At 35.0% G+C, this 23,514-nt stretch overlaps 1 protein-coding gene and 1 long non-coding RNA gene across 10 annotated transcripts in view; both read left to right on the plus strand.

Annotated features, from left to right (window-relative positions):
- Window positions 1-23,514, plus strand: part of ODF2L (outer dense fiber of sperm tails 2 like) — a 52,408-nt gene that overhangs the window by 7,491 nt on the left and 21,403 nt on the right. For 4 of the 9 annotated variants that reach the window (XM_032296372.1, XM_032296368.1, XM_032296371.1 and 1 more), the window contains exons 2-9: window positions 7,778-7,949; window positions 9,288-9,420; window positions 10,053-10,181; window positions 11,950-12,012; window positions 12,144-12,215; window positions 12,956-13,072; window positions 19,239-19,424; window positions 23,032-23,141. In XM_032296372.1, coding sequence (XP_032152263.1) covers window positions 7,837-7,949; window positions 9,288-9,420; window positions 10,053-10,181; window positions 11,950-12,012; window positions 12,144-12,215; window positions 12,956-13,072; window positions 19,239-19,424; window positions 23,032-23,141 — 923 coding nt within the window. In that variant the 5' untranslated portion in view covers window positions 7,778-7,836. Of the gene's footprint in view, window positions 1-5,508; window positions 7,950-9,287; window positions 9,421-10,052; window positions 10,182-11,949; window positions 12,013-12,143; window positions 12,216-12,955; window positions 13,073-19,238; window positions 19,425-23,031; window positions 23,142-23,514 lie in introns of those variants that run through there. The other 5 variants (XM_032296369.1, XM_032296370.1, XM_032296374.1 and 2 more) reach the window with 5 other exon arrangements.
- Window positions 10,188-11,865, plus strand: LOC116563736. The gene is made up of 2 exons (XR_004274542.1): window positions 10,188-10,343; window positions 10,659-11,865. It is a non-coding gene; the product is annotated as an uncharacterized LOC116563736 (long non-coding RNA).

Genomic DNA, 23,514 nt, shown 5'->3' on the forward strand with positions numbered 1-23,514 from the left:
GTTTTTTGAGTTTTCAGCCTTTTTCTTTCAGCCTTGGTTTCTTCTCATCCTCATGGTTTTATCTTCCTTTGGTCTTTGAGATTGGTGACCTTTGGATGGAGTCTCTGATTGGACATCCTTTTTGTTGATGTTGAAATCATTTCTTTCTGTCTGTTAGTTTTCCTGCTGTCAGGCCCCTCTGTTGCAGGTCTGCTGGAGTTTGCTGGAGGGCCACTCCAGACTCTGCTTCCCTGGGAATCACCAGCAAAGACTGCAGAACAGCAAAGATTGCTGCCTGTTCCTTCCTCTGGTAGCTTCATCCCAGAGCGGTACCCACCAGATGCCAGCCAGAGCTCTCCTGTGTGACGTGTCTGTCAGTCCCTGCTGGAAGGTGTCTCCCAGTCAGGATACACCTGGGTCAGGGAGCCACTTGAGGAGGCAGTCTGTCCCTTATCAGAGCTCAAACACTGTGTTGGGAAATCCACTGCTCTCTTTAGAGCTGCCAGGCATGGGCATTTAGGTCTGCTGAAGCTGTACCTACTACCATTCCTTTTCCCAGATGTTCTGTCCCAGGAAGGTGGGGCTTTATTTATAAGTCCCTGATGGGCTGCTGCCTTTTTTCAGAGGTGCTCTGCCCAGCGAGGACAACTAGTGAGATAGTGCCTGCAGCTGCTAAGCTGTGTTGAGCTCCACCCAGTTCAGATTTCCTGGCAGGTTTGCTTACACTGTGGGTTTGAAACCGCCTACTCGAGTGTCTCAGCAATGGTGGATGCTCCTCCCATCACCGAGCTTGAATGACCCAGGTCGAGCTCAGACTGCTGTGCTGGCTGTGAGAATTTTAAGCTAGGGTATCTTAGCTTGCTGGTTTCTGTGGGGGTGGGACTCGCCGAACCAGACCACTTGGCTCCCTGGCTTCAGCCCCCTTTCTAGGGGAATGAACAGTTCCGTTTTTCTGGTGTTCTAGGCACCAGTGTGGTATGAAAAAAAAATGCTGCAGCTAGCTCGGTTTCTGCCCAAATGGCCAGCCAGTTTTGTGCTGGAAACCCAGGGCCCCAGTACTTGTGTAGATACCAGAGGGAATCTCCTGGTTCCTGGGTTGTGAAGACCTTGGGAAAAATGCAGTATCTGGGCCAGAGTGCAGGAAACAGTCCCTAATAGCTTCCCTTGGCTAGGTGAGGGAATTCCCCAGGTCCTTGCACTTCCTGGGTGAAGTGATGCCCCCACCCTGCTTTGGCTTGCCCTCTTTGGGCTGTACCCACTGTCCAACTAGTCCCAATGAGATGAATCAGGTACCTCAGTTGGAAATGTGGAAATCATCCGCTTTCTGCACTGCAACCATCTCACTGGGAGCTGTGCATGGGAGCTGCTCCTATTTGGCCATCTTGCTCAGGGACCCCCTACAAATAACCCGCTTTTTTTTTTTGACATAATTACCTCTCTAGTAAACGTTTAACTAAACTAGTGTCCAGAATAGTAGGGGGAAGAAAACAGCATTCCTACATCTACTTTGTTCCTTGCTGAATATTTCATGGTGATTTTTTTTCAGTAGAAGTTGTGTTTGAAGACAATGAAAGTTAAGAATAATTTCTAAGAATTTATGTTTGGCGAAACAAAATCTGCAGGATTTATATACTGTTCTCTTCAGAGAGATTGTTTTAAAATACATATTCATCTGAAGTTGGTTAGTTTACTTAGTCTGATCTAAGTGTTAAGGAAGATCATGGACCATGATCTTTCTTTTTCTCTGACCATGGTTCCTGAATAGTTATCCACCAATGCTTGCTGTTGGCCAAAATGGAACATTAGTTCAGTGAATGTAGCTGGATCAGTATAACCTACCAGTACTCCTGGAAAAAGCTTTAAGTACATGTCCTGTTGACAATAGACTGGCAAAATTGTCTCTATAGGAAATTTAAATCTTTAAACATTTAAAAATATTTTAAAATTGCTCATCTTTAAGGATTTTTAAATGATTTCTTGATTAATTTTTTATTTCCATAGATTTTTGGGGAACAGGTGGTATTTGGTTACATGAATAAGTTCTTTAGTAGGGATTTGTGAGATTTTGGTACATCCATCACCTGAGCAGTGTACACTGAATCCAATTTGTAGTCTTTTATCACTCACCCCCTTCCCACCCTTTCATTCTGAGTCTCGAAAGTCCATTGATTCATTCTTATGCTTTTGCATCCTCATAGCTTAACCCCCCCCTTATGAGTGAGAACATATGATGTTTGGTTTTCTATATATGTATAGAGAGAGCATAGGATTCTCAGGGGGAATGCTTTCAAATTTTCCCCTTTCAGTATTTGTTGACTATGGGTTTGTCATAGATGACTTTTATTACATTGAGGTATGTCCCTTGTATGCTTATTTTGCTGGGGGTTTAAATCATAAAGGGATGCCAGATTTTGCATATAGTCTTTTGAGAAAAAATATATATATCTCAGTTTTTTTTTTTATTTATTGATGAGGGACATTGTGTTGCTATAAACACGCATGTGCAAGTATCTTTTCTATATTAATGATTTCTTTTCCTCTGGGTAGATACCTCGTAGTGGGATCACTGGATCAAATGGTTATTCTACTATTAGTTCTTTAAGGAATCTCCACACTCTTTTCCATAGTGGTTGTACTAGTTTACATTCCTACCAACAGTGTACGAGTGTTCCCTTTTCACTGCATCCATGTCAACATCTATTATTTTTAAATTTTTTTATTATGACTGTGCTTGTGGGAGTAAGATGGTATCACATTGTGGTTTTGATTTGTATTTCCCTGATCATTAGTGATGTTGAGCATTTTTTTGTTTGTTAGCCATTTGAATATATTCTTTTGAGAATTGTCTATTCATGTCCTTAGCCCACTTTTTGATGGGATTATTTATTTTTTTCTTGCTAATTTATTTAAATTTGTTGTTGGTTTTGGATATTAGTCCTTTGTCAGATGTATAGATTGTGAAGATTTTCTCCCACCCTGTGGGTTGTCTGTTTACTCTATTTCTTTTACCATGCAAAAGCTCTTTAGTTTAATTAAGTCTCAGCTTTTATCTTTATTTTTATTGCATTTGATTTTGAGTTCTTGGTCATGAAATCCTTGCCTAAGCCAGTGTCTAGAAGGGTGTTTCTGATGTTATCTTCTAGAATTTTTGTAGTTTCAGTTCTTAGATTTATATAGTTTTAGTTCTTCCATTTAAATCTTTGATCCATTTTGAGTTGATTTTTGCATAAGGTGAGAGATGAGAATCCAGTTTTGTTCTCGTACATGTGGCTTGCCAGTTATCCCAGCACCATTTGTTGAATAGGGTATCCTTTCCCCACTTTATGTTTTTGCTTGCTGTGTCAAAGATCAGTTGGCTGTAAATATTTGAGTTTATTTCTGGGTTCCCTATTTTGTTCCATTGGCCTATGTGCCTATTTTTATACCAGTACCATGCTGTTTTGGTGACTATGGTCTTATAGTATAGTTTCAAGTTGGATAATGTGATGTCTTTTCATCTAGTCTTGCTTTGGGTATGTGGGCTCTTTTTTGGTTCCATGTGAATTTCAGGATTGGTTTTTCTAGTTTTGTGAAGAGTGATGGTGATATTTTGATGGGAATTGCATTGAATTTGTAGATTGCTTTTGATAGTATGGCCCTTTTCACAATATTAATTCGACCAATCCATGAGCATGGGATGTGTTTCCATTTGTTTGTGTCATCTATGATTTCTTTCAGCAGTGTTTTATAGTTTTCCTTGCAGAGGTCTTTCACCTCCTTGGTTAGGTATATTCTTAAGTATTGTATTGTATTGTATTGTATTATTTTTGCAGCTATTATAAAAGTGGCTGAGTTCTTGATTTGATTATCAGCTTGGTCACTGTTGGTGTATAGCAGTGCTACTGATTTGTGTACATTAATTTTGTATCCTGAAACTTTGCTGAATTTGTCAGTTCTAGGAGCTTTTTGGAGGAGTGCTTAGGGTTCTCTAGGTATAGAATCATACCATCAGGAAACAGCAACAGTTTGACTTCCTCTTTGCTAATTTGGATGCCCTTTATTTCTTTTTCTTGTCTGATTGCTCTGGGTAGGACTTCCATTAATATGCTGAATACAAGTGGTGAGAGTGGGCATCTTTGTCTTGTTCCAGTTCTCAGGGGGAATGCTTTCAACTTTTCCCCATTCGGTATTATGTTGGCTATGGATTTGTCATAGATGATATTACATTGAGGTATGTCCCTTGTATGCTGATTTTGCTGGGGATTTAAATCATAAAGTGATGCTGGATTTTGTCAAATGCTTTTTCTGCATCTATTGAGATGATCATGTGATTTTTGTTTTTAATTCTTTTTATGTGGTGTGTCACATTTATTGACTTGTGAATGTTAAACCATCCCTGCATCCCTGGTATGAAACACACTAGATCATGGTGGATTATCTTTTTGACACGTTGTTGGATTCGGTTAGCTAATATTTTGTTAAGAATTCTTGCATCTATGTTCATCAGGGATATTGGTCTATAGTTTTCTTTTTTGTTTATGTCCTTTCCTGGTTTTGGTATTAGGGTAATACTGGTTCATACAATGATTTAGGGAAGATTCCCTCTTTTTCTGTCTTGTGGAATATTGTCAATAGGATTGGTACCAATTACTCCTTGAATGTCTGGTAGAATTCAGCTGTGAATCCATGGACTTTTTTTTTGTTGATAATTTAAAAAATATGATTTCAGTCTTGCTGCTTGTTATTGGTCTGTCCACAGTTTCTAGTTTCTTCCTGATCTAGCCTAGGAGGGCTGTATCTTTCCAGGAATTTATCCGTCTCCTCTAGGTTTTCTAATTTATGTGTGTAAAGGTCTTCACAATAGCCTGAATTATCTTTTGTATTTCTCTGGTATCAGTTGTAATATCTCCCGTTTCATTTCTAATTGAGCTTATTTGAATCTTTTCTTTTCTTCGTTAATCTTGCGAATGGTCTATCAATTTTATTTGTCTTTTCCAAAGGACTAGCTTTTTGTTTCATTTATCTTTTGTATTTTTTTTCATTTGTTTCAATTTCATTTAGTTCTGCTCTGATCTTGGTTATTTCCTGCCTTCGGTTGGTAAGAAGGTTTGTTCTTCTTTCTCTGGTTTCTTGAGGTGTGACCTTAGATTGTCTTTTTGTGCTCTTTCAGACTTTTCGATGTAGACATTTAAAGCTGTGAATTTTTCTCTTAGCACCTCCTTTGCTGTATCCCAGAGGTTTTGATAGGTTGTGTCACTCCTATAGTTCAGTTTGAAGATTTTTTTTTTCTTTTTTGAGATGGAGTCTTGCTCTGTCACCAAGCTGGAGTATAATGGCATGATCTTAGCTCACTGCAACCTCTGCCTCCTGGACTGAAGCAATTCTCCTGCCTTAGCCTCCCGAGTAGCTGGGGCCACAGGCGTGCACCACCACACCAAGCTAATTTTTGTATTTTTGGTAGAGATGAGTTTCACCCTGTTTGCCAAGATGGTCTTGATCTCCTGACTTCGTGATGTGCCCACCTTGGCCTCCCAAAGTTCTGGTATTACAGGTGTGAGCCACCGTGCCTAGCCACCAGTTTGAAGAATTTTTAAATTATCGTTAAAAGGATTTAATCATTAAGCATGTATGCAGACTATGTGTCTTCGTTTCAGTCACCACTGACAAGTTGTACAAAAGTACAGTACATTTGTCAGTTGACAGTATATTCCACATTATTGAAAACATTTTATTGTAAAATGTCTGCTTTTCTATACAAGAATACATTTGGTCCAATAAAATGCTAGCATTTCTTATAAAGTACGACTTTTTATGCTAAATAAAATTATTATATTTTTTTCAACACATATTTTTTGTTATACTGTTATCACAACACAAAAGCAGTACCTTGGAATCTCTGAACAATATTTATCCTGGAGAAGATACTTGTTGATAATTTTCATGGAAATATCTGAGAGAAATAGTTCTTTTCCTTGTGTGTTGAGAAGTCAGTAATGTAGCTACAATTTTAGAATGTTAGGCACAAAGTCATTCTAAATTCCTGTTTTTACAGTGTATTGATTTTATTTATTTGTTTGCCCTTTAAGATACCAATTATAGGTGATGAAGCAGAAAAATTGTATGACTTTATCTTATGATAAAACTTTCTTTAGAAAGTTTTGTATAAAATACCAATACCAAACTAGTCTCTTGTAAAATACTTTCTACAAATTGAAAATCTCTATCTCCTTACATTGTGTTTTAAACCTTTATTCCAGATATAGGAACCATTTTTCTTTTAATGATCCCTGAAAAGATAAATCAAGGGGTGAATTAAAAAAAAAGGCAAACAGTCTTTAGTCATAATATTCATTAAGAGCTCTAAGCCTTATGTCTTTTCCTTAAATTATTGCTTAGCTTTTGCAAGGCTTGTAGGTGCTGAGGATTAAAATATAGAAAAGACATTCTTTATTGAGATTCCAGACTACCAAGAGACAAATATGACAAATGTTTAAACAAGTGAAGGATTGGTACCAATTGCGTTCTGTATGGGATAGCTATTGTAACTGAACAAATTAGTAGATGGTAGTTCTCTTGATTGCAGTGACTCATCCCAAGCATATTCTTCTTAACTTTTAGGTTTGGTTTTTTTATTGTATTTTGTATTTTTGTAATTCTTTTAGTCTGTAGATAGCTCAAAATATTGTCATACTCTTGTGATAGATGTTGCATATTTGCAGCATTCAAGGGAATCAGACTATCTGTTGGTTATTTGGCAGTTCCTTTTGGACTTTACTTTTTTGGTATTTAAAAAATATAAGCATACTTCTTTGGCCTGTTTGCTAGATATTTGTCTCTTCAGTATATAGAACATTCAGATAAAATATATACATTTTAACGACACTTTGGAAGGTTTCCGAATGGCTAATTAAATACAAATAGTCTTCAACCTGTAATTTCACTTCTACTTTAAGTGTTAAAAATTCCTGAATATAATATGTTTTGTAATACAGACATGTAAAACTAAATTACAAAGAGGTAAATATCTGAAAAAAAGTAGAAAACTTTAAATATAACCCTTGATTTTGTGTTAACATAAAATGAAGTTGGGGAACACATTCCCATACATTACTAGAGTTGGGAAAATATAGCCCATATGGTTGCTAAAACTCCAACTCATTACTTAAATTGGAGTAATTTGAAGAAATTAATAATATTCATAAATATTCACATTTTTAAAGTGACATCTGCAGGTGTGAGTAAAAACAATCAGATTTGTAAAATTTGGAAGTAATGTCGTCTGTCTGTTCTTTTCATTATCACCAAGAATATTCCAGATTGAGTTGGGAATAGGAGTAAATGAGTTTAATTTTGAAAGCCTACTTGCAATCGAATATCCTTTGTAGCTATTGTTGCCAAGTACTTTGAAAGTTAAATTTCTACAGATCTAGGCATGAATAACATATATTTCTTATGTTGTAGACCTAATAAGACAGACTATAGGTAACCCATGGTTTTTATATTTGTTTTATAGTCCTGCTGGATTAAAATATTATTGTAATACTTCAAGAAATAGACTAATAAAGATTTTTACACTCATTATTTAGGAATTATCAGGCCTTTTGGAAACAGTATATGGAAACTGGCCATTGTTGAGTGGTTGTGCTATGCAATTTTGCTACCATTTTGAATTAGTATAAAAATGAGTGGCAGTTATAATTTTTATTTCGTCTTTGAAATATTATTCTTTTACACATCCTTATAACCTTTATTTTTTAGGAGAGAGTAATGACAAAAAAATCTCTATTGAAATAAGTTTAATAACTAAAATATTTCCTAGCTTTCAGCTTATATGGAAAAGTTGCTGTGAAGCCACCTATAAATCCATTTACTGAATTTATGGAGAAGCCTATAAATGATGGAAGTCATTCAGAAGAACTCTTTTCACATCTTAAAACTATGTCAGAGAAAGAAGATTTACCGCGGTGTACCAGTGAAAGTCATCTCAGCTGGTATTCTCATCAGTATCAGGGGAAATCTAAATTTCCGCTTTCAGGATTTCCTGTTTAGTCCATAATATAAATTATTTGAATCAAATACAGCATTCTTTTAAGAGTATCTTCTTCAAATCTAGTATTTATTTATTAAAATATGTTAATTTAATCTGATTACAAATGTACTCATCTAGCAGAATTCAGCTAGCTTTTTTGAATCTGAATGAAAGCAATTAAAAATGAAAACCATGGCTCATGCCTATAATCCCAGCTTTAAGAGGCTGAGGCAGGTAGATCATTTGAGGTCAGGAGTTCAAGACCAGCTTGGCCAACATGGTGAAACTCCATCTCTACTAAGAAAAAATGCAAAAATTAGCTGGACACAATGGCGTGTACCTGTTGTCTCAGCTACTTGGGAGGCTGTGTTGTAAGAATCCCTTGAACCCGGGAGGCAGAGGTTGCAGTGAGTGGAGGTAACACCACTGCACTTCAGCCTGGGTGACAGAGCAAGACTACATCTCTCAAAAAAAAAAAAAAAAAATAGAAAAAAAAAAAAAAAAAAAGCCCCATCTGTTAAGAATTTATAAAATAAAGCTATTTAAGATAAATGAAAATATAATATGTGATATCAGAAATGTAGTTAATGAATGTGAATTCACTGTCATTTGGTGTATTACTGTATAGCAAATACTGTCATACTTCTTTAGAGTGGGGAATACACTTGTTATTTACATGAATTATTGCCCCCTACTAAATGGCAATTTTAGTATACCATTATTGTCAGTATGGGTAGTTTAGTCCAGCTTCTAGTTTAACTTGTTTTGAGTGAAAATATTTTATCATCTATAATCATACTTAACTTTCTGCCCATGGTTTTTAATAAGGGGCAGGTGTCGTTCATAGCTAGAATCTTCTTAGGCTCATGACTTTAAGCCATTTGTACTTAAGAACACACATATTTTTGACATAGCCTCTAAGATGCCATCAGTTGTTAATGAGCCATTATATTATGTTTTACAAAGAAAGAGAAAAGCTGCCAGTTAAAGAAAGGGTCACTTGGAATTTTATTTATCACTTGGAATTTTACTTATAAATATTGAAAATGCTCCTTCAAACTTAATTTACATACATGTTTAATCTAAATAACTCTTGTGATTACAAACAAGTAAAATGTAAGTAAATCACTGAAGGTATTCTTAAAATTTGCTTACACTTAAAGTCCAAGTTTCCAGATACTTTTGGACTAAAATTTATCCTTGCTGTTAAGAGTACTGTATTGGTCATATGGCATTTCTGAGGAGCATCTTTAAATGAAGTTGGATTTAACTTAAATTTTGTATGTACATTTGTAATTAGCCTGAAGCAGGACATCCTAAATGAAAAGACTGAACTGGAAGCAACACTTAAGGAAGCAGAGTTGGTAACTCATTCTGTAGAGTTACTTTTGCCATTATTTAAGGACACCATTGAAGAGATTAATTTTGAAAATGTGAGTGACTTATGAATATGTATAAAATGAAAAGCTAGTATAATACTCAGAATACATTAACCTAGGTTTCATATCTTATGTAGGTATGCTCACATATGAGTATTTAATGCGAAAAGTGAGGGTTTTCCAGAATTCTTTATTCCCATGTAATTAACTACAATTCTTTTCCTGAAAGATAATCTCAGGCATACACCTGATAAAAGGCTAAGCAAGAAACAATATATTTTGGTGCTTGAATTACCTGGAGTTGAACTAGAAAATCAGCTTTTCTTAAGAGTGAATTTAAAACTAGAATCTTCTGAGAGATGAAATATATCTGTTTTCTATAGTATTATTTGGAATAGAGGACTATTTGTAAGTTTCAGCATATAAAGTTTAGGGACAAACAATAGATTATCTTCTATAATTTTTATTTAAATAAATGCTATTTAAGCTCTTTATTTTGATTTCATTTTATTTTAATGTACTGTATAACATCTAATTTATTAATAATAAATTTTATAACATTTCTTATTACTATGCACAAGAGAATGATTTTGTTAGTAAAAAATATTGTTTGTAATATCATATTTTAGAGGGTTTTACTTAATGCTATGTCTTAAAATATTTATGTGGTTCTTATAATTTGTCAGGCTAATCTTTCTGCATTGAATTTGAAGAAGATTTCCGAACAGAAGGAAATATTAACAAAAGAATTAGATACCTTCAAAAATGTAAAACTAGCTTTAGAACATCTTCTTAGAAAGAGAGACTACAAACAAGTAAGACATCAACACTAAGCACTCATTAAATAGTGTTCTCATTTGAAGGGTACATTATTTTTAAACTATAGACATTATTGGTATATTTGAAATGGAAATAATTCTTTGAATTTTTATTTGAAATGGCAGTCATTAATCCCTACCTTTAATATTTCATAAATAGTTCTTTTTTTTTTTTTTGAGACGGAGTTTCGCTCTTGTTACCCAGGCTGGAGTGCAATGGCGCGATCTCGGCTCACCGCAACCTCCGCCTCCTGGGTTCAGGCAATTCTCCTGCCTCAGCCTCCTGAGTAGCTGGGATTACAGGCACGCGCCACCATGCCCAGCTAATTTTTTGTAGTTTTAGTAGAGACAGGGTTTCACCATGTTGACCAGGATGGTCTTGATCTCTTGACCTCGTGATCCACCTGCCTCTGCCTCCCAAAGTGCTGGGATTACAGGCTTGAGCCACCGCGCCCGGCCCCCTTTCATAAATAGTTCTATATGAAAACCACATTTTTATAGAAGATATATTTTTATTTTTATCTCAAAAACTTTATTATACTTAATTTAGCTGATTCTAATAAAATATACACTTTGTGAGTTTAAGCGCCTGTGTACATTATATTTATACATATCTATATATTCTTAATCTGGTAAAAGCTTTATTGAGCTATAATTCACATACCATACAGTTCTCCCATTTAAATCATAAAATTCAGTGTTTTTCAGTGTATTCAGAGTTGCGCAGCCATCACCACAGTCAATTTTAAAGCATTTTTATCACTCCAAAAAGAAACCCTATACCCTTTACATCACCTAAATTATTCTCCTGACTCCCTTTGGCTTTTTCCTATGATAAAAATTGTTTCAGAATTGTGAAAATTATCTAATATTAGATAATTGTTTTTGTAATTAAAAAGTTCCATGCTTATTATAGAAAATTTAGAGAAGCAGAGAAATATTAATAATTCTCGATCTCAACACTTAGTGAAGAATCACTATTAAGCACTGTTAATTTTATGTTGTGTATCTTTTGCAGTCTTTTGTTTCTTTACTGTATATATATTATGTGTGCATATATGCGTGGTGTATTAGAAAAATGGAGTAGAACTACTCTCTTTGTTTTGTAACTTTTATACTTAACACTGTATCATCAATATCGTCTCATGTATTGAATATTTTTTAATAGAAAAAAATCTTAACTTGAGCTCTTTGGACCCTTATAGAATCCAAGGATGGCCTTTATGAAATCCATGAGCCCTTTGAAATTCCATGTACAGTTTTGCATTATATGTACATGTATACCTGGTTTTGGGTGAAAAGAATTGATAGCTTTTTCACATTCTAAAGCAGAAGTATGACTCTCAAAAATGAATAAAAATGAATCATCTATGGGCTCATTTAAAATGGCTACATAGAATTCTGTTACTGATTTGTTGTAATTCTTTAAGAGAGTTCTTATTGCCAGAATTTAGATTGTTCCCTATTGATAAACAGCACTGTGTTGAGCTTCTTTTGTATAGAGGGTTTTTGTAATTTTAGTGTCATTGCCCTATACTTTCTGAAGCATTTTTTTGTTAGATCAATTTAGTAAATTAACTAATTTCATAAAATGCAGACCAAAAAGAATTTGGAATACGTGGACAAAAATCTTTTCAATGGCTAACTCTTTTAAAAATCTAAATTAAAGTCATATTAATTTCTTGAGTAAGCTTATTCCACTTCCTACTTATTTACATAGAGAAATATAATTTGTGAACACTGATTTATAATGTTCTTTTTTCAGACAGGAAACAATTTACCCAGCATGTTGCTAGAAAATCTAACTGATGATGAAAGTGAAAATGCTGTAAGTCTTTCCACACTTACTTTGTGTTCATTCTTTCTGTCATTGTTATTTGCATACTACTTGGTTTTATAATATTAGCCAATATTATACAAGTTGTGAAATTTCTAACTCTTATTTTATATTTGCTGAAGAATCTTAAGAAGAAGGTATTTGAAAAGGAGGCCCATATCCAAGAACTTTCTTGTTTGTTTCAGAATGAAAAGGTAAGCAAAATTTGAGTTTTTGAGCTTAATTCATTATATTAATATTGACTCCCTTTTTTTCCCCATCTGGGCCCCAGCTCCTCAGAAGTAAACACAGAAAAGTGTTTTGAAATTCTAGACGATTTGGATATTTTACAGGTTTTACCTATCAAATACAGCATCTTAATTTTACTAATTTTATTTTTTAGAGTTTTATGGTGTTTGTCAGGATACTTGGCATAAATCACTTCATATTAGGAACTATTTTAAATTTGTATTGTATTTCAATTGGGGGAAAAATTAAGGAATTTTAGTGTTTTTAGGAGCAATTTAGGTATACCGTTAACTTTATTTAGGAATATAGATGGGAGTTTTAAAAATGAAATGATTATCAGGAGCCATTAAATCAAAAGGGTTGGGGGGAAAATCTTACCCCTGGTTTGGCATGAAATACAATTGTAATAGGGATGGCAGTTTATGTAATGCAGTGCTTTAGATTGTGCCTAAACTGGAGTAAAATGAAAGATATTGGGCTGGGGATATAGCAAATAATATATATATATATTATTATATATATAAATATATATTATATAAATAAAATATATATTATATAAAATATAAATAATATATATAATATATAATATAAAATATATATTATATGTATTATATATTGACATGGGAAATACTATATTATATATTATAATATATATTTTGTGTTATATATTATATGTATTTTGGTTTTCTCTTTCTCTTTGTTACAGGCAAATACTTTGAAAGCAAACCGTTTTTCTCAATCAGTAAAAGTAGTACATGAACGACTACAGTTCCAAATCCATAAAAAGGAAGCCGAGAATGATAAGTTGAAAGAATATGTGAAGGTTATTTATAAATATATATCCATTTTTATATCTCAAGTGATAAAATTAATGAAAGGCTATAAAGCCATTCCTTAATTCTAGAATTTGATGGTTTTAAAATACACATTTGTTGACATGGGAAATACGTATTTAAGGTAAATCTTAATATTTGTGGCCTACCTAAAGGTTTGGGTTCAAATTCCAATATAAAAATGCTGTCTCTGTTTAATACTAATCTAGGAAGAATTTATGGGATTGAATTACTTTAAAAATCATTTCTATTTTATAGTTAATTTATATTTGCTGTGGAAAATTTATGGAAAATAAAATAAATTTAAATACACCAAAATCATTGTTAGCATTTTGGTGTACATTATTTCAGTCTTTTTTCTACATCTATACAAATATACATACAGGTATTGATCGACGTTCGACCTATGCAACTTACGACCATTCGACTTTACAACCACAGTCGCTAGCCACGACTGCTCCGCTGTAGATTTTTGGAAACATTACAACATTTTGTTGTGTATCAAGAATATTGCTACCGCCTGGGAGGCTGTGACGACAAAGTGCATGAATGGCATCTGGAAAAATTGTGTTAAGTGCCATGTTAATGATTTTGACATATTTGACAGTGAACATGAACTTGAAACTATTCGGGAAAAAATAGTAAAACTCGCTAAAGACCTTTCTTTGGAAAGGAAATGGAAGATGTCGAAGAGTTGCTAGACAAAGAATCCAGAGAACTTACAAATGAAGAGCTAATCAAACTGGAAGAAGAAAGAGTGGCGGAAGAAGAAAGAAGAGAAGCAGAGAAAGAAGAGGAGAGCCAGAAAGAAAGTTCACCACTAAGGGATTATCAGATGGTTTATCTTTACTGAATAAACTTCTTATACATTTCTAAGCTCTAAGCAATGGACCCAAACATTGAACGATTTGCAAGGATTGAACGGATGGCGCACAATGTGTTTCATCCGTATCGTGAAATTTATGAAGGAAAAAAGAAACATACAATTCAGACAAAGCTCACCATGTTTATGAAAAAACCAACTCCGGTAACCCCAACTGCTGCCTCAGATGACAACATCAACGATCCGCAGCCAAGCACCAGTGGCCAATAAAATGTTTCTTACATGTTTGTATATTTTGATATGTTTAGCAATTGGGAAAATGTTTCCTGTGGTATTTTTTACACCTGTATTTTGTAATTTTGTATGTTTTGCAAATATTAAACCAGTTGTACTGGTAATGCAGTGTTTTACTTAAACCTGATGAATGTAAAAATAAGAAACAAAATGATGTAGAGATGATACAAATGGCATAAAATGAACAAAGAAAATTATGATATATAACAATAATGAAAGAAAATTATAAAATATGACAAAGATTTTTATAACATCATTTCACAGTACTGTACATATAGCCTACTCAACTTACGACCAAATCGTGTTACGACCAGTCTGTTGGCACAATCGTGGTTGTAAGTTGAGCAGTAGCTGTACATGCTTCCACACAGTTAACAGTCAGTACAGTGTTTATTTTTCGTTACTAATCGTAATATTCTTAAAAACAGTCCAATTTTGATGTTCACAAACTCAAGTAATTCCCTTATTAAACAGCTTTGTAGAAGTATAATTAAGGGGAATTTTTTGGTCTCATTATTCTTTTGGAGTCAAAGTCACTTTGAAATAAGAATTTGTGGTGGCAATCATACAATATAAGGTAACTTTTTTTTTTTCCGCCAAAGAAGCAATATTCCCACCTTGAGAAGTTAACAGAGACTCAGACTCTATTGAGTGTGTGGACTTCTGAGTTAGATTTCTATTTGCTTTTGCATTCCTGAATCAGAGCAGATGTCTGCAACCTGTAGCATGTTTCAAAACTGTACTCGAGGTTTTTCTTGGTGTGTTTTTCCTTTAAAGGGACATTAAGCTGGTTTATGGGGGATGTAAATTTTGTATGCTAGGGAATGCAGACGAACTTGAGTTGATATTGCAGTGCTCTGTCATAGTAAATATAAGAGAACACATGTGACTGAATACATCTGATGTGTGATTTAACACAGATAATCATCTTCCCCACTTTATTTTACATAATTTCAAATTATGTCCTCAAACAACAGTTGGGAAAGTTTTTGAAAATACTTTCTTCAGTTTAAAAATGAAATGTTAAATAACTTTTAAAAGGAAAGCATAGTAGTTATTTTTTATAACCATGATAATTTGGAGAAAGAACAGAAGGCTAAAATCCTAAAATTTTACTGTTAAATTCTCCTAATAATTTAGATTCAAATTCCTTTACCAAAATGCCACTGTTAAGAAAGGATTAAAAGAAACTATCTGAGTTTACTGATTCTTCCACATTTTCTCTCACCCACTTTTGGATTTAAGGCATTAAGTAATTAAGGGGTTCAGAATTTAGTTATTTGACTTAGGTTTGACAGTTTTTCGTTTTTTGCTTTTAAGAGTATAAACCCAATGAATTCAATTTGGCAACATTAATCTCAATTTTTTTTAGTGTTGAGTAATGTTGTATTGGGTCTTTTAGAAATTTACATTGTAAATTTCTGGGAACTAACCCAAAGAACCAGTTTTTCTTTCTAGATTTTTGTGATGTAGCAGTTAGAGTTAGAACATTTTTATATTTTCCGAAGAGACTGAGAATAATTCTCTGTATAAAATTCGACGTGTATACAGACACTCCTTTGGATATAGAAAAAGACAGATAATCCACTGTGAATATGTGTCCATGGCCGGGTGTGGTGGCTCACGCCTATAATTCCAGCACTTGGGAGGCCGAGGCGGGTGGATCAGGAGGTCGGGAGTTTGAGATCAGCCTGGCCAACATGGTGAAACCCCGTCTTTACTAAAAAGAAATACAAAAAATTAGCCAGGTGCAGTGGTACATGCCTGGCTGAGGCAGAGGAATCATTTGAACCCGGGAGGCGGAGGTTGCAGTAAGACGACATCACACCACTGCACTCCAGCCTGGTGACAGAACAAGACTCCGTCTTAAAAAAAAAAAGTGTTCATTCATTTGGCAAATTATTTGAGAGAGATTATTACTTGAGAGAATTATAAAAAGTTTATCATTTCACTGTATTCCTTGATAGTGCATAAGTGTGGGATTTGATAAATATGGTGTGAAGATCATGTCTGGAACCACGTTCAAAAAGAAAATTTACTTTGCATGTTTAAAAGTTTTTTAACCGGAGACAGAAACCATTCATGGTGTGATGATGACACCGTGTGGACTTTTAGAGGAATGACAGCAGTGTTTCCTGTGGGATGCGCTTTTGTCTTATGTCCACTTATTGTACTGTTTTCCCCAGCTACTTAGGTTTTATGGGATTTTGTTTTTTTAAAAACAATTTAAGAATGTATTTCTCCTTTGGGACTGCAGAGTTTATGAAGAAAAGAGGTATAATTGGCCCACAATTCCACAGGCTCTACATACAGGAAGCATGATTCTGGCATCTGCTCAGCTTCTGGGGAGGCCCCAAGAAACGTACGATCATGGTGGAAGACAAAGGGAGTGAGGCATCTCACAAGGTGGGAGCAGAAGCAAGAGAGAAAGAGAGCAAGTAGGGAGGTGCTGCACACTTTCAAACAACCTTATCTTGTAAGAACTCACTATCAGGAGAACAGCACCAAGAGGATGCTGTAAACCATTCATAAGAAACAACCCCCATGATCCAAACACCTCCCACCAGGCCCCAGCCTCAACACTGGAGATTACAGTTTGACATGAAATTTGGGTGGGAACAGATCCAAACTGATATAGTTTGGCTGTATCCCCACCCAAACCTTATCTTGAATTGTAATATTCATAATCCCCACGTGTCTTAAGGAGAGACCTGGTAGGAGGTGATTGGATCATGGGGATGATTTTCCCCATGCTGTTCTCATGATAGTGAGCGACTTCTCATGAAATCTGATCATTTTGTAAGGGGCTTTTCCCCCTTGGCTCTTCATGCTTTTCTCTCATGCTGCCATGTGAAGAAGGTCCCTGCTTCTCCCTCACCTTCTGCCATGATTGAAGTTTCCTGAGGCCTCCCTAGCCGTATGGAACTGTGAGTCAATTAAAACTCATTCCTCTGTAAATTACCCAGCCTCGTGTATTTCTTTATAGCATGTGAGAATAGACTAATATAGTTAATTGGTACTGCAGAGAGTAGGGTATTGCTATAAAGATACACAAAAATATGGAAGTGACTTTGAAACTAAGTAATGGGCAGAGATTGGAACAGTTTGGATGGCTCAGAAGACAGGAAGATATGGGAAAGCTTGGAACCTCCTAGAGTCTTGTTGAGTGGGATTGACCAAAATGCTGATAATGATATGAACAATGAAGTTCTGACTGAGATGGTGTCAGATGGAGATGAGGAACTTGTTGGGAACTGGAATAAAGGTGACTCTTGCTATGCTTTAGCAAAGAGACTGGTGGTATTTTGCCCCTGCTCTAGAGATCTGTGGAACTCTGAACGTGAAAGAGATGATTTAGGGTATCTGGAAGAAGAAATTTCTAACATTCAAGATATGACCTGGTTGATTCTGAAAGCTTTCAGTTTTATGTGTTCATAGAGATTGGTTGAAATTGGAACATATGTTTAAAAGGGAAACAGAGCATAAAAGTTTGGTAAATTTGCAGCCTGACCATGCAATAGAAAAGAAACACCCATTTTCAGGGGAGAAATTCAAGTGGTCTGCAGAAATTTGCATAAATAATGAGAAGCCAAGTGTTAATTGCCAAGACAACAGGGAAAATATCTCTGGGGCATGTCAGAGGTCTTCATGGCAGTCCCTCTCATCACAGGCCCAAAGGCCTAAAAGGAAAAAGTTTTGTGGGCTGGGCTCAGGGCCTTGCTGCTGAGGTAGCCAATGTACAGCTGAGGCCATTGCTTCAGAGGGTGCATGCACCAAGCCTTGGCAACTTTCACATGGTGTTGGGCCTGTGGGCACACAGAAGACAAGAATTGAGGCTTGGGAACCTCTGCCTAGATTTCGGGGGATGTATGGAAATGCCTGGATGTTCAGGCAAGAGTTTGCTGCAGGGATGGAGCCCTCATGGAGAACCTCTGTTGGGGCAGTGTGGAAAGGAAATGTGGGGTTGGAGCCCCACATAGAGTCCCTACTGGGGTCCTGCCTAGTGGATCTGTGAGAAGAGGGCCACTGTCCTCCAGACCCCAGAATTGTAGATCCACCAACAGCTTGCACCATGCATCTGGAAAAGCCACAGACACTCAATGCCAGCCTGTGAAAGCAACCAGGAAGAGGTCTGTACCCTGCAAGCCACAGGGGCAGAGCTTTCCAAGACTGAAGGAGCCCACCCCTTGCATCAGCATGACCTAGATGTGAAACATGGAGTAAAAGGAGATTATTTAGGAGCTTTAAGATTTAATGACTGCCCCACTGGATGGACTTGCATGGGTCCTGTAGCCCCTTTTTTTGGGCCAATTCATTCCATTCGGAATGGGAATATTTTCCCAGTACTTGTACCCCCATTGTTTCTTGGAAGTAATTAACTTGCTTTTTACTTCACAGGCTCCTAGGCAGAAGGGGCTTGCCTTGTCTCAGATGAGACTTTAGACTTGGACTTTTGGGTTAATGCTGGAATGAATTATGACTTTGGTGGACTGTTGGAAAGGCATGACTGTGTTTTGAAATGTGAGGACATGAGATTTGGGAGGGGCAAGGGGCAAAATGCTGTGGTTTGTGTCCCCACCCAAATCTCATTTTGAATTTTAATCCTTATAATCCCCACATGTCTAGGGAGAGACCTGGTAGGAGGTGATTGGATCATGGAGTTGGTTTCCCCCATGCTGTTCTTATGACAGTCAGTGAGTTCTCATGAGATATGGTGGTTTTGTAGGGGGCTCGTCCGCCTTTGCTCCTCACTCTTTTATCTTCTGCCACCATGTGGAGGAGGTCCTTGCTTCCCCTCTGCCTTCCACCATGATTGTAAGTTTCCTGAGATCTTCCCAGCCATGTGGAACTGTGAGTCAATTAAACCTTTTTCCTTTAAAATTACTCAGTCTTGGGTATTTCTTTATAGCAGTGTGAGAATGGACTAATATACATACTATATCAGTTATATACATATTTTTACAGTGTTTACATAAAATTGGAGTTCTGAAACGCTTTAATTGTTGCCATTTTATTTATTTATTTATTTATTTTTTTAGAGCTTAGAAACCAAGATAGCCAAGTGGAACCTGCAACTGAGAATGAATAAGAATGAGGCTGTAGTGATGAAAGAAGAAAGCAGGCAAAAAACTGTAGCTTTAAAAAAGGCATCTAAAGTTTACAAACAAAGGCTTGACCATTTTACAGGAGCTATTGAAAAGCTTACTTCCCAAATTAGAGATCAGGTATGTAAATACATTCTTTTTAAAAGATATATTTTATGTACTTAGTTTATATAATATCATGATGCTTAATATAGTAATTTTATTCTCTTAATGCTATTAATATCAGAAAAACAGCACTTTTTGCTTTAATCTTTTATTTTGGAATATTACATAAAATGTCAAATTTTCATATTGAAATATATCAGCATTTCCTTGGGAACTTTACTTACAGGAAATATTAAGTGTGTCCCCTGCCCCAGGCACAAAAAAGGTTCTATTGGCCAACTAACTAAGGGTAATACTTCATACATATTTTTGCTTGGAACATTATTGTCCATGTTAGCAAATTAAAGGCTCTGAGAAGGCTTTCAGAAACAGTGGAATGAAGGGTATTGAACTAAGTATTTCCCACACTTTTTTAACCACAGAGCTATTCCTTTACCCGCAAAGCAACTCTTGGAACTGGTTCTGAGGAACACTAGTTTGAGAAATGCTGATTTATGTCATTTGACCCTATGACTTTATTCAGTAACCTCATTTAATCTCTGTAATACATTTAAAACCATATGCTGAAATAAACTCGTCATGTAAAATATATCTTTGGCTATAGTACAAATTTCAAAATGGGCATAGCGTTTTGTTATTTTTGACAAATTATTATATTTATTCAATTACGAATTGATTTTACTAAAAAATGTCTCACTGATATCTCGCTTCTTAAGAACTAATGTTAAGGCTTATAGAATTTTTAGAGGCTTTCAGAAATGAAAACAGACTTGTATAAAAGCCTATTGCAAACAAAATACTATTTTATAAGCTCAAGCATTAACATTCTAAGGCTTAATATTTAACCTATCATCAGAAGAATTTAACTAGATAAAAACATTGAAGACTAGGTTTAAAGTCTAGAAAGTTGTAGACCTGGTTGAAGGCCTGAAAAGATTCTTGAGTAGTAAAAACTAATTGAGTTGTTAACATTCTTGGGGGGATTTTACTTAAATAGCATCACTACCACACCCCAGATGTAAGACTGTCCCTATTGTTAACCTTATGACTTTGGATAAGGAACTTAACCTCTTTAGGCTTCAATTTTCTCATGTATAAAATAGGGAATCATAATACTCCCTTTCTCATGTGTTTGCAGGGAGAAATAAATAAGAAAATATATTTTTGCACTGTCCTCCTTTCTATTCCTTTAATGCATGAAGTGTTTGTTTTGTTGTTTTTCTTGTTTGTTGTTGCTTCTGGCTTTAATGTTCTTCTCTGGCTCACAATAGCTCTTTCTTTTTTTAACCATTTAGGTATCTTTTCAATTGACATCTCTTCAGAGAGGCCTTTCTTGACAATCCTTTTGAAGTAGTCCCAAAACAATCATATCAATGTCTTAATTTTTTTTAATAGCATTCACTATAATCTGAAACCATATCATTTATTTTTTCCATTTATCATTGCTGTTGTGTTTTGTTTAATTTTTAACTGTTTACTTCTACTTGAATATAAGTCTCAGAAGGCAGGAGCTTACTATCCTGTTCACATAAGGTAAGGGTACCATTATTTAAAACAGTATCTTAAGTCTAAAACATGAACAGTTCAACAACAAGGGCTAAACGATAGTTTAACAAAATGTTATCACATATCTACACAATGCCTACATTTTACCAAGGACTACAGAAAGAGAGATCAAGGACAAGGAGGATTTGTAAGGGTCTATGGTTTATGGTCTTTGGTAATTAGGAGGTACTAGTACTAGTTCAGATGCAGTTTCAATGCAGTGGAAGAAAAGGTTAAAAGGGGGATTTTGCTTTATATGTGCATGTTATAAGGACAGATGAAAGAAGAAATGGGGATTTTGAAAGTACTAGAGAACTGATTCTGACATTTAGTGCCCAGGGGCCAGGATGTTAAATGCTCTATAATTCTGCACACTGAAGAATTATCCCATTTCCTTCTTTGAAAACTAGACAAATCCTCTTTTTGCTTCTGGTGGCTTAGATGTGCCATTTTTCTAAAGTAAAGAGAAAAGGTAGGCCAACTCAAAAAATCTCTAGGAAGGTGATTCCATCACTGACTAGTTTCAACATCTGGGAATGTCATACTAATGAAGTAGGTAATAATTATATTGCTAATACATAAATTCTTTTCTTACTGATAAACCTTCTAAATATCTTAATTTACATTATAAACTTATACTTCACAATTTATATTAAAGCTTATTTTATACAAAATATGAAAACAATATGTTTTCATATACAAACTATGAAAACAAACTAGTAATTCAGTATATCAAAAGTATTACTTTGAAAAAATTTTAAGAAGTCTTGTGCATAATAGATTCTCAGTAAATACATGTTCAGTAAATGGATGAATGATGAAAGAAAGAAAAACCCAATACATGTTAATTGTTATCATTACTGTTTCTGGGCCTTTTGATTTATAATTACTGGAATTGTTGCCTTCCAGTGTGTTTGTTTTTCTGTAGAATGTAGACAGGAGGCACAGCTCTTTAGGTGGATCTGCAGAGAGTTATTTGAGCTATTTATTGAGTGTTTGCTGTGCTCCAGATTCTATCCATCAAGCCCCTAGAAATACAGCCATGAACAAAAGCAGATAAAAATCCCTACCTCATGGAGTTCACATTCAAAATGGATAAGCCACTAGTACCACTTTTATACCTTTGTGGACAGTAGCAGTGTTTGAAGGCTGATGGGGTGACCTCTATGAAGTAGCTATGGTGGCACACATTTGTAGCCCTAGCTGATAGGGAGGCTGAGGCAGGAGGATCCCTTACATTTAGGAGTTAGAGGCTGCAGTGAGCCATCATGATTGCACCACTGCACTTCAGCCAGGGCAAAAGAATAAAAAAAATGGAATGTTCAGTAAAAAGAAAAGAAATTATCTTAATTATGAAATATTGTTTAAAAATAGTTGTAACATCTTTTAAAGTGTTAAGTTGAAACTTCCACTATGTGTATATAAAATGATAGCAATATAGATACTTTAAAATGTTCCTATTCAAAGTTGTCTACTTACATTATTTAATTATTTCAATAGTTTTTGCAGGACAGGTGGTTTCTGGTTACCTGGATAACTTCTTTAGTGGTGATTTCTGACATTTTGGTGTACGCATTACCCGAGCACTGTACACTGTACACAATGTGTAGTCTTTTATCCCTCACTCCCCTCCCTCCCTTCCTCCCAATTCCCAGAGTGCATTATATTATTCTTATGCTTTTGCATTTTCATAGCTTAGCTCCCACTTGTAAGTGAGAACATATGATATTTGGTTTTTCATTGCTGAGTTACTTCACTTAGAATAGTGATCTCAACTTCATCCAGGTTACTGCAAATGCTATTATTTTGTTCCTTTTAATGGCTGAGTAGTATTCCATGGTGGATATGTACCACATTTTCTCTGTCTGCTCATTTGTTGATAGGCATTTAGGCTGGTTCCATATTTTTGCAATAATGAATTGCACTGCTATAAACATGTGTGTACAATTTTCTGTATTGAAAGTTTCATGCTTTTTAGATGACTGCTTCCTTGTTTATAATGTATTTGTGTTTAGAGTTCTGAACAAAACAAAAATATTTTAAAATTATAGGATGAGTATTTTTATGTATTCTTTAGGAAGTCAAGTTGTCTGAAACAATTTCAGCTTCCAATGCCTGGAAAAGTCATTATGAGAAAATTGTAATAGAAAAAACTGAATTGGAAGTACAGATTGAAACCATGAAAAAGTAAGAAGGAATTTAGAATCTTTTATTATTTAGTAAGAGTTCTCATTTTTTCTTTTAACTCTTTGAGTTGTTTGTATTTTGATTTTTTAAGATTATATATGGTAAAGGTGCTAATTACGTGATTTGATATTTTCCTATTTATATAAAGTTTTCTTACTGTACTATTAAAAATAATTAAAATGATTGCTCATTAAAAGTGAATTGGTGTTCACATTTTGAAATTTTAAACTTGTAGATTATCATTCATTATTTCAGTATGCCATCTATTATTTGTAGTAAATGTTAATATTTGTCTTAAATGGAGCTGATGTTCTCTTTTAAACAAAAATGTGTAAAAATATATTTAAAAATTTATAACTGTTTTGAAAATCCT

Source organism: Sapajus apella, unplaced genomic scaffold (assembly GCF_009761245.1).
Source record: "Sapajus apella isolate SASKATOON/1434 unplaced genomic scaffold, GSC_monkey_1.0 scaffold36, whole genome shotgun sequence".
Taxonomy (NCBI): Eukaryota; Metazoa; Chordata; class Mammalia; order Primates; family Cebidae; genus Sapajus; species Sapajus apella.